The following is a 12,002-nucleotide window of genomic DNA, read 5'->3' as shown; positions in this document are numbered from 1 at the left end:
TTGTGGTTTTACGAGGGTGTAATGGGAGAGTGTGTGATTTTTACCCATTTGTCTTCCAACAAATCTCATTAAAATTAGCCAAGAGGTTAGAGAATCAGAACTGGGAGTTGAAGTGCAGCCTCTTGAAACTCAGCAGCATGTTGCAGTGACGTGCAGAGGTATCTCTGATGAGGACAACTTTACTGAAAATGCTGAGCGCTACAGGAGAGACCTGCCACCTGAGCTCTCAAACCAACAGTGAATGGAATCTTTGACCCATACTGTTATGGAAGATTTTTGAACATTTTCACTATGTTGGATTCAATGTGGTTTCCAGGGGACTGCCGGTGAAAAGATAGGCCCCATATTACATAGAACTCCCTAGGCTTTAAAACTCTAGACTTCAGTACAGACCTTTTAGCTAAAAAATCAGATTGCCAGCAATTAATATGCTTTCTGGATTCTGAAATGGCACAGGTTTCCTGTATGTTCAGCCAAAAAAAATATGGTAACATTATGGCATCTGGTGATGAATTATTCTTTTAAATCAGTTATTGTTTCCTGAACTCCATGTTAGATCACTAAAAGGTCCAAATGTTTGTGATCAAAATGGACAAAATATCAAAGTACTTGAAAAACTTTTAGTGTACACCAAGTCCATGACTTCTGCTTTCCTATTGCAATGCAGGTTGGTTGGTTGGTTGGTTTGAATGTGCTGTTTCACCAGGTCTAAGCCAGATTTTACTTGTGTTACATGACATTAGGACACCAGTCCCAGTCCATATTCATAAAAGGTCTTGTCCACACATTAAAGCCAGAGTATAGCTGTTACAATAGGGTCTGCAAGGAAACCTTCCCTATGAGCAGCAGTTATTTTAAATGGAGATTTTTGCAAAGAAAATGTTAATGCAATAAGTTTTCATGTACAGCTGACAAGATACGGAGAATTTTTTATGTTTTTATGCTTTGTATTTACAGATGTAACTGGTTCTAAAAGCAATTGGAAATGCAGGATTGGCAGCAGCTTCACTTGTTTCTGTTTTGAGCCTGTGTGCTTCCCTCCAAAATAATCCAACTGAAATTCGTGTAGCTGCTATCCAAGCATTCAGACATATTCCCTGTTCTGTCAGGGTAAGTAATTTATTGCCAGCAGGCAAATGGTGGCTTCCTGGTACAGTCCCAGAGTTTGGACTTTCTGGAATAGGTAAGAAACACGCAAGCAAACAGGAAACAAATCTAAATGTGTCTTTCAGTAGAGCTTCTCTGCTGTTATAAAGGTTGGTATAGCCACCTTAAAAATTGGACCTGTGGTAGTTTTGCAATAGCTGAGGTAACGTATCTAGTGACAGAGATAATTTTGTGTGGCTTATGTCTATGTGGGGTAATGGTTAAAAACCCACAATAGTTGTTTTTTCCTATAGCCTGTTCCACTGTGTGTATCCGTGAAATGCTGAGTACTACTATGAGAAGCTTGTTGTGATTTTCAATATACTGTCATAGTTGGAACATTTTGTTTATTGTCTAAGAGAAGAAAACACAAAACTTGTTTCTTTCAAATATCTTCATACTGAAAACAATGGCAAAGCCCAGAGCGCTAGCCTGGGCAAAGCTGGCTGTTCTCCAGAAGTACAAGAGATTTGCACATGGATTTGTAGTTAGAGAAACATTTTGTATGGTTTTAAAAAATTGAATCTCAGCAAGTGTTGTCATACTTGTTCTGTAGTTATGAAGCTCAGCATTGCTTTTTAGAGTTGATGAAAATACAAAGTCTTCAGAAATCATGTTGCTCATAATGGTATATTAACTGAGATTGCATTCACTGGTATTTTTTCAAAGTTTCAAATGTCTGAGGGTATGTACTGCAATACTTATTATTTTGTTCAGTCATTTTAGGACTAGATGTTACCTGTGTTCATAGTGGAAGTCAGCTTGTGTGGTATAAAGATGAGATTTAGCTGGAAAGAGTGGGTATGAATCAAGGGTCTTAAGTGGGCTTGAAATATGTATAAAAGGCAGCCTAATATCTGCTTATTACTAGCCTAGCCTGTACTGAAAAAATGGTTATTATAGCCTTGAAATAAATTTATTATAAACATCCTTCTCTTCCTGATTTATTTATCATGTCAGTTCACTGAGAGAAAGGTGAGAAAGGAGGAGATGAAATGTGAGCTAAGCATGAAAATCTTTGGAAATGAAGTTAGCTTTTTGGATTGTGAAGATTTAAGAAACCAAATGAAACATTATTCTTTAAATGTGGCTGAGCTTGCTGTCACACTTCTGAAGGTAAAAGGAACCTTTTTGTTATTTGTAAGTACATGCTTTTGGAAACTACTTTCTGACAGATAAATGAAAGCTACAACATATTACTTATTGTTTCTCTAAATAGAGCTCTAAAAGACACTAGTATATATTGGGTTTAAACTGTGTATGATTAATTAGGGAAGGATTTGTTCTGCTGTCTGATGGTTCTTACCTCTTGTTTCCCTGTTCAAAATCATCCACATTTCACAGAATCACAGAATAGTCTAGGTTGGAAGAGACCTCCAAGATCACCGAGTCCAACCTCTGACCTAATGCTAACAAATCTTCCACTAAACCATATCCCTAAGCTCTACATCTAAACGTCTTTTAAAGACCTCCAGGGATGGTGACTCAACCACTTCTCTGGGCAGCCTATTCCAGTGACTAACAACCCGTTCAGTAAAGAAGTTCTTCCTAATATCCAACCTAAACCTCCCCTGGCACAACTTTAGCCCATTCCCCCTCGTCCTGTCACCAGGCACGTGGGAGAATAGACCAACTGCCACCTCGCTACAGCCTCCTTTCAGGTACCTGTAGAGTGCAATAAGGTCACCCCTGAGCCTCCTCTTCTCCAGGCTAAACAGTCCCAGCTCCCTCAGCCGCTCCTCGTTAAGACTTGTTCTCCAGACCCTTCACCAGCTTCGTAGCCCTTCTCTGGACTCGCTCAAGCACCTCCATGTCCTTCTTGTAGTGAGGGGCCCAAAACTGAACGCAGTACTCGAGGTGCGGCCTCACCAGAGCCGAGTATTTAAATAGAAAATGATTTCTTTAAACAGGATAGAAGTGGCAGTGAACTCATGCCCTGACCAGATGCTAGCTTTGGACTGCTTTCTACCTAATTTCCAGTATCAGTTCAGTTTAAAACAATTTCACAGCAGAGAAATGCATTCGGTAGTTATGTCTGGAAAAAAATGTGCATGTTGACTTCATTATGTAAAATAGAATTCTGGGATTTTGCATGTGTATATGGTTTTGTTTGTTTGTTTGTTTGTTTTCCACTGCAGGGGAAAGAGATCCAGCTTAATAAAAGGCTTAGTTTGGCCACGGAAGAATTGCAGTTTCCAGTAATTTCAGGCTTTCCTGTTCAACTGGTAATCAATGCCTCAGCAGAAATCAATGTTAAAATGAAAGGCAATGCAGATTTCAAAGAACAGTCAAATCTCTTTGTAAATGGCTATATCAAGCCAAGGTAATAGCTGCTGCAGATGCATGTCACTTCCACGTATTACTGGTTTTAAGTACTAGCTCCTGACCTGAAAGTTCTGTGTGAATGCCATTGTAATCAATTAGGAAATTCTTGAAGAACTTGAACAGTCAACATTACATTGCTGGGTGGTTTCTATGCAATAAGGACAGTTGTGATTTCCTATCCTGCCAATCTGATTTTGAAATTTATTGCTGTGCTTTTCCAGATCTGTTTCAAGCTGACCATTCTTCCTACCTCTAAATCAAATTCCTAAATGTTTGCATGCAGATGACCTGTATGCTTTACCTGCTACAGGGATAGCACCTTGAATTCTTCTCAGGACCAGGTATACAGTTAGAGCTTATGGATCAAGAACCAATTAGATGAGTTAACCCTACATTTCCTTACCTGGCTATTGTAGTTTTTTCTGCATAGTGAATACATTTACTAAACTTCACTATGGGCAGCATAATATACATAAATATAGATAGGTAAATATAAAATATAGATAAATATAAAAGATAAACTTACACCAAACCACTTAGTCCAAATCACTTTCCCTTACTTGATATTTCATGCTGAAGTCTGGGTTCAAATCCTTTAGGACACATCTCTCACAACACTTAATTTTACTGTTGTTCTTGTTAGAAAGTGTGTGTCTGTGTACACACAATATCTTAAATTATTTCCGGAAACAAAATACTCATTATGATATTAATGCTAGAATATACAGTCTAGAGCACCAAACACTATGTATTTACTGAAGAGGATAAGAAGACTATGGTTTAGATTCAGTGCTTTAAAAATAAAGTGCTCTTCTTAGAAGAATGTATACCTGAATTTTTCAACAGTGCATTTATCCAGATTTCTGTTCAAATGGGAACTGTGGGGACTGTTGGACAAGCTGGCCTAAGCTGGTTAACAGGTATAAGGACATCTACTAGTCTTGATGGGGGAATCCAGGTTAAAAAAGGGCAAGAGCTCAAAATTGTTTTCAACACCCCAGAAGACTCTATGGAGATAATTAATTTCAGGTAAGCAAGATCATCTTCCTGAAGTAGTAACCATGATAACTTTCTTAAATCAGAGCTTGATTGGCAGGCTTATTAAGAGAGTAGAAATATATTCTGTCAGCAAACTGTTTTGGTCTGACTGTTAGTCCAAATCTGCTATTCAGAAGAAAAGGAAGGGGAAATAATTCTGTGTTTTACATTGTTTTAACAAAAAACGTACATCCTTCCACTGGAGTAAAATGCTCAAATCAAAATCTTGTGATAAAAATATATAAATTATTTTTTTCCATACTGCTCAGTTTTTTTTCCTACTGAACATCAGTGCTGTTTCTGGAACCTTAGTCTTAAAGTAATCTAGTTCAGGGCATTAAAGTGGTGGAGAGAAACCGTAGCAATACTTTTTCTACAGATCGTATTTACCAAACTCAAGTATAAAATAATATTTAGCAAAACACTGGAGTAATTTGGAATATTGTACTAATGAGATGTGCTCATGCACTTCTGATGAATTTTTACTTAGGTTCTTTAATGTTAAGTGAAGGTTACTTTAATGTTAAGTGAAGGCTACCACAACTGACAAATGTTAAGCAAATTAATTACTTGTGCTAATGCAAGCTGTGCTTTTAGGCTCTTGGTTTTTCTTGGGACTTTTAGCTTTGATAGAAGTTCAGCTAGAAGGCACTGAGCACATGGAAAACTACATGTAAACTGCATGGCTCTTAGGCATGACTATGGAATCATGAAATATTTTCAGTATGTGGATTGTCATTCCTTTGTGCTTATTTTGATTTTGGACATTGCAGTGCTACAGGATATGCAGTTCAGGAAAGACTGTGGAGTTTAAATTTGATCCAGCCATTTCTTTAGGACTGCTGGAAACTTACTGATGTAATTCTGTTTCTGTCAGCTAGGATGAATGACAGTCCAGAAGAGTAAAAGTCAAAGTAATTACAAACCTGTTTTGTCCATTATTTGAACAAAAGTCTCTGTAGAGCCTACTGGATATTTCACTAACCCTCTTGCTCCCAACAAGGAACCGTGGTTCTTGTACTAGCAGTTTAGTGAAGTTCTGAAAGAACTTCAGGACTGGAACAAAAATCATGTCCGTACGTACCCTAAGGGGAAAATAATAATAATAATTAAAAAATAATAATCTAGAAGCCAGAAGGTAAAGGGATTTGCAATAAGCTGACTGTACCAAATTGCTCAGAACAGAGAGCTCTAACTGTGACTGTAAAAAGATCCTACAGAAGGATCTCATGATAGTAAGAAATTAAACATGGAAATTGTGGATAAAAATCAGTGCTAATTAGTGGAAATGTAAACTGAGCTTAGTAGAATTTGATTTTTCTTGAGTTTCTCATGTGGTACAAGATGACATGTAACTAAGAATTCTGTTTATATATTGTTGTAACTTTAGCATAGTTTGTTTTAAGTGACTGTTTGAAATTCTTGGTTGTAGCTCTAAACTCTTCTTCACAATGGTGGATGAGACTGAATGTGTTGATATTTTCCAAGACCACACAGGAAGCAAATCTTGTACTGGGAGGGAAGGTAGGTCTAGCTATCAAGTTTGTCTGAGAAATCTTGATCATTCTGAAATATCCACAACAGATGTTTTATTCACTAGAATTTCTTCTTTATCATATTAGTCCTAGGTAAAACTTCTTCAGTGCTCAATGTGCAATAGTCATTTGTATGTTTTCTTTGGTTGGTGTTCTCAGTGTTCAACAGTTGTTTTCCACTAGTGTCTGAGTTTATTGGTTGGCAGCTGTGTTCTGAAATGTCATATCCTGACCCAGCTAGTGCTTTGCTTTATCCTCTTGCTGGACCTTCAAGAGTGGCTGTCACATTAACTAAGCAAGACAGAGGCCTACAGCAGTACACTGTGGAAGCTGCATATAACTATGTTCCTCAGGTACCATTATGCTGTGCTTTCCTTGGCTTTTGTAAATGTATTAGTTTACTTACAGTGACGAATGAATGGTATATCTTAGCACTGTATATTCAACTTGACTAATTTTCAAAGTCTGTAGTGTTATTACTTTAATTCTCATTATATTGGAAAAAGATGTAGAAAACAACTAATGCTGACAGTGAATATTATTTTCATATATAAAACAGTGCACAGGATTTATTTATTTTTTTTTGGTTAGACGAGAGCTACAGGACTAAAGCATCTGGCATCATTTTGATGACTTGTTTCTGTTTGTGACAAAAGACAAAACAGCAACAAACCTTCCCAAATCAGTAGTTTACATTAACCACCTTATTTAAAAGCAAAACTTAGGCTCCAGTGGATCAATTCTAGAAGGCTGCCAGTTATTTTAATGTGTTCATCTGGGCAAGCCCATGGAAGGAGTCGTTTTCACTGTCTGCAGGGGACAGAAAAATGTATGGCTTTTTCTAAAATAGTGTTACATAGTTGTGGGCTTAGGTGCTACACCTGACCTATTATCATTAAATGGACTATGAGGGGACCAGCAGCCTTTCAACTAATATGTGCCACTGGGCCACAGTGGGACAATGTACCCATAAGTCATCTGCCACAGGGGCTACATCTGTGGTATGGTTGCCGAAAAACTTGAAAAGCAGATAGCTGAAAATGCTTTATAGCTGTAAAGGTCACTAGGATCATATGATGTAACTCATTCTGACAGACTGTTTTGTAAATGCTTTGCCACTTGCAAAAATGATTATCCTTTCTTTCTTTCAGGAGGATTCATGGATCCCAAGTGAAGCTGTCCTTCACTTCTTCATTGGGACTCCAAAATCAGAATTGAAAAGGGCTGTTGGTGTTGACTTAAACTTTAATGTCCCACAGAAGAAATTTAGAATCCAATTCATACAATTAAAGAAAAAAATTGAGATTGATGGTAGGTTTTTTCACCTAAGAACCAGATCATCAGTTAATGTCAACTAGGAGAGCTTTGTTACAATTAATAGAGAAATGCCGATATATTTCAGTCAGTAATCTAATGCTAAAATTAAATTATTGTGTGATAGTCATTCAGTTTACTGCTTTAGATAACACTCATTCCCAGTGGTTTCTGCATTTCAGACTTCCTATTTCTGAGAGTCAGCTTTTCAGTACAGGGTTCACAAACTCACATTGAAGATGAAAGCCATTACTAGTATATATGAAATTAAGGCTGTGGAACAGAATTGATAGATTGTGGGAAAGCAGTCAGAAAGTATGTGGAGTGTGTTAGACACAGAAGTGAAGTAAGAAAAGGAAAATGCAGAATGAGGCGAAAGTCACGTAGCCTGAAGATAAAGGAGGTATAATTGGGAGACTGGAAGGTTAAAAAACAACAGGTGCAGTTAGGCCTGTTGCTCATCTGGAGATAGGGCTGCTGCGCGATCACCCTGTGAACAATAATAACGGCTAACGAGCAAACTTTGCCAAGTTGTGTGATAAAAGCATGTAGTTACGCTAAGCCTATATAAGTAGATGGGTTAGACAATAAAGTTGCTTCAGCTACACAACAGCCTGGAGTCGTGTCATTCTTTTCCTTCAAATGGTGACCCCGCCGTGATACGGATAAATACGGACAGACAACGCAGGCATAGCATCCGAAGGGAACCCCGCTGAACGAATCAAGCCGACAGCTGGACTGCAGCTTCCCCATCCGGATCCACGCCTATCCCCAGGTGAGCAGCGGGAAGAACAATGGGGGCAAATCTATTGGCCGAGGAGGAGGCGATAGTCAAATTGTTAAGCAAGCTTTTAGAGAAAAGAGGGACGAAATACGATTCATATAAGTTGAGACTACTGTTAAAGTTTTTACAAAAGAATGGTGCCCCGTCGATGGTTTCGGCGGTGTTTGATGCAGAGACTTGGGAAAATGCTGGGACAACTCTAGGGGACGCTGTCTCTGGGGGAGATGTAACAGCTGCTGAGGTGATGACGACCTGGCACTTCGCAACTGAGACACTGAGATCATGGCAAGTGGAAGAAAGGGTACAGACAGGCTACTCAGGCAGTGAAATAAAAAGCGGTGACTGCGTGCCGCCAGAGAAAGCAAACCTGACAGACTTGGGAATAGAGGCAGAGACGATATCCCAACCCATAGCGGCCACTCTGCGCTCGATGCAATTGCGGCTATCAGCGCCGCTGCCCGCCCCGCTGTCAGCTCCGGGCGCCCGCTTGCCCGCCCCAGTACCGGCTGCTGCGTTTCTCCGGTTTGAGCGCCCACCCGCCCGTCCGCACCGGGCGCTGCCATGTTCCGCCTGCTGCTGCGCCCGGGCCCGCCACCCCGCGGGCCCCCGCTCACCGCCGCCCGCCGCCGCTGCAGCCGCCGCTGCCCCCCCCCCCTCCACCCCCAGGCCGGCCCCCCCCCTCAGCCCGCCGGCCCCTCTGCTGGGGCTGCGGGCCGCCGCCGGCAGCTCGGCCAAGGATGTGGGTGGATCCCCTGAAAAGGCAGCCACAGATCTCAGCTGTGAACACAAGAAACGCAATAAATCCCAGCAGCTGAAAAAGTTTTCAAAGAATGTGGTGTTGTAGGGGTTTCATTCCACGTTGGATTTTCATTAGTATCTCTAGGAATCTTCTACCTGGCTGTGTCAAATGGTGTGCATATGACTGCAGTTCTCTTCAAACTTGGTTTCCGTGATTCATCGCTGCAATCTAAAAGGGCTGCTGGTACAGGCACATTTCTGTTGGCATATGCTATTCACATACTGTTTGCTCCAGTACGAATCAGCATTACTATAGTTTCTGTGCCATTTATTATCCGATACTGCTGGAAGATTGGTTTCTTTAAACCTCCTACCCCAAATCTGTGATAATTGCTTTAGGTTTTTACTTGCCCAACGTGGGGCTCAAGGAAGTGGAGATAAGGATGACAGCTGAGAGAAGCAACGGGCAAAACATGGATTGAATGTTTTTGTGAATGTAAAAGTTGTGAAGAATTCAAGAAAGTTGTAATTGTAATGAACATGTTTCATATTAGTGTGGTGAAGGGACGAGGGGTGGTGTGTGTGTAAATTGCCCACCTCGTTGGTGTAGTGATGATGTTATGTTTCTTTTGGAGTGGGGAATTCTTTTTCCTTTTGATGTAAGTGAAGCTTCTGAAGAGCGTGATCATTGTAAAGTAAGAGTATATTGTGATTATTCTTAAATATGCCTTCCAGAGAGGCAAGGGATGGCATGTAGTGGGTTTACATGTTGTTCTGACAAACAGCCCATGGAATTCACCAGTGTTTGTCATCAAGAAGAGCGGGAAATGGAGATTACTGCATGATTTGTGATGAATCAATGCAGTGATCGAGGACATTGCAGCCAGAGAAAAAAAAAAAGGAAAAGAAAAAAAAAAAGGAAAAAAAAAAGAAAGAAAAAAATTGAAAGAAAAAAAAAGGAAAGAAAGATAAAAAAGAGAAAAAATAGAAAAAAAAATGAAAGAAAAAAAAGAAAAAAGGGAAAAAAAAGAGAAAAAGAAAAAAAAAAAGAAAAAAGGAAAGAAAAGAAAAAATAGAGGAAAAAAAAGGAAAAAATGGGGAAAAAAAGAAAAAAAAAGAAAAGAAAAAAGGAAAAAAAAATAGTACCTTTACATAGTGGATCAGACTCGCAATATGCTGTAGGTGTTGCTCAACGCATTGAAAGGGCACATTTGAGTTACATGCCAAAAAACAAACAAACAAACAAAAAACAAAAAAACCACCTTGTTTCTAAAATTTAAGGAGCTGTTATTTTTGGTAGAGCAGTGAGTGCACCTGTATTGTATTATTCACATGCAGAGCCACACCATGTTACCTGGTATTTTTGCAGAGGGTAACGCACGTGCCGACCAGCTAACTAATATGACCCAGACTGCCCTGGTGCCTAAGGTGCTGGAGTAAGCACAGTTATCCCATGCCTTTTTTTTTTTTTTTTTTTCATCAATCCGCCAAAGTCTTGGCAAAACAATTCGCTATCTCGATCACTGATGCCAAACTGATCGCCCAAACATGTCCTGACTGTCAACAACATGTTTCGACCCCGTCTTTAATGGTAAGCCATAGAGGTCTACGGTCCTTACAGTTATGGCAGACCGACGTAACACATATTCCAGAATTTGGTTGCTTGAAATATTTCACATATCGGTAGATACTTTCTCTCTTGCTATCTGGGTGACAGCTGCAGTGGGTAAAACTAGTCGCCACATCCAGGCTCACTTCCATGTTGCTTTTGCAGTGCTAGGCATCCCAAAGGAAATAAAAATTGACAATGGCCCTGCCTATTCACTATCCACTCCCTTCAAACCTTTTTTCAAACTTGGGGTAACCGACACATCACAGGAATTCCTCATTCCCCCGCAGGTCAAGCCATTGTTGAGTTCACACATCGCACCTTGAAAGCACTGCTAAATAAACAAAAAGGGGGAGACACCCAGGAAACACCACAGAACAGGCTGGGAAAGGCACTTCGAGTAATGAATCACCTAGCATTACCCTTTCCTCACAAAGAGGTACTGCACATAGTAAAACATTACAAAAATATTAATTCCGCGCTGTCACGGGTGCCACAATCAGAGCAGGCCTTAGTGATGGAAAAAAATAAATAAATACAGGTCTTTGGGAGGGACCCCAGCCTCTAATAACTTGGGGTTGAGGGTATGCTTGTGTCTCCACAGGTCACGGACCAAAACGGGTTCCAGCAAGGGGCTAAGGCCATGGTTGGCCTCCTCCTCACAATCGCCGCTGTCAGCAGTTATTGCCAGCCCTGGGTCTCCATCCAACCATGCCGCAACATCTGGGTCACCCTCGCCAAGATGACAGGACAAGAAGCAATGTGCCTGTCCCTGGCTTAGTGCTAACGACCCATTTACAACATGTCTGGTGGGGATCCTGGCAGATAACAAAGACTGGACTGTCTACTTGCCGCGAGCATCCCTCGAGCCACAGGAATTAGATATCCTGGGAAGTGTAACAGCCACATCATGTGTAAGGTTCAATTACATGGGCAAAAAACAAACCATGAAACAAATTGTCAATGTCACACTCGCTCCTTATTGCAATGCATCTCTTTGGTGTAATTATACAAAACTATAATAGCATCGTTCCTTGTGCCAGGAGCAGCTCTGCTCAGCTGTGGGATCGACTGTGGAATGGACGCCCCTAGGTGCACCCCAAGCATTTTCCTTGGACGGGTCTCCACTCTCAGCCGCTCACCACGGGAGTAGACAAGGACCTCCTGAAGCCGCTGACAAATTATTTTAAGTGATGTTTTCTTGTGGTATGAATGAAAAGTGAAAGAGGCCTCTTTGTGTGATTGTGCTGTGCGAGTGAGAAGCAGCATCGCGGCGAAGCACCATCCCTAGTGCTTAGTGGCTTGTTGACTGATGTAGATTCTAGTAGGCATGCTATTTTACAATCATAATTCTGCATGTGACTTTCACCCTGTTGCTAGTTGTACCGTGCTTGTTTCAATGCTTACAAAGAATGCTTTTTCGCTCAATGCAATCAGCTTGGCTGTTAGAAATAAAAAGAGGGGGAATTGTGGGAAAGCAGTCAGAAAGTATGTGGAGTGTGTTAGACACAGA

At 40.5% G+C, this 12,002-nt stretch overlaps 1 protein-coding gene across 1 annotated transcript in view; it reads left to right on the top strand.

Moving 5' to 3' along the window:
• LOC118174475 overlaps positions 1–12,002 on the top strand; it is an 84,223-nt gene that overhangs the window by 20,221 nt on the left and 52,000 nt on the right. The window contains 7 exon segments of the mRNA XM_035339827.1: positions 958–1,194; positions 3,285–3,469; positions 4,318–4,500; positions 5,942–6,033; positions 6,204–6,397; positions 7,196–7,387; positions 8,276–8,641. Coding sequence (XP_035195718.1) covers positions 958–1,194; positions 3,285–3,469; positions 4,318–4,500; positions 5,942–6,033; positions 6,204–6,397; positions 7,196–7,387; positions 8,276–8,641 — 1,449 coding nt within the window.

Source organism: Oxyura jamaicensis, chromosome 14 (genome assembly GCF_011077185.1).
Source record: "Oxyura jamaicensis isolate SHBP4307 breed ruddy duck chromosome 14, BPBGC_Ojam_1.0, whole genome shotgun sequence".
NCBI lineage: Eukaryota > Metazoa > Chordata > Aves > Anseriformes > Anatidae > Oxyura > Oxyura jamaicensis.
This window is presented reverse-complemented; position numbering and strand designations above follow the sequence as displayed.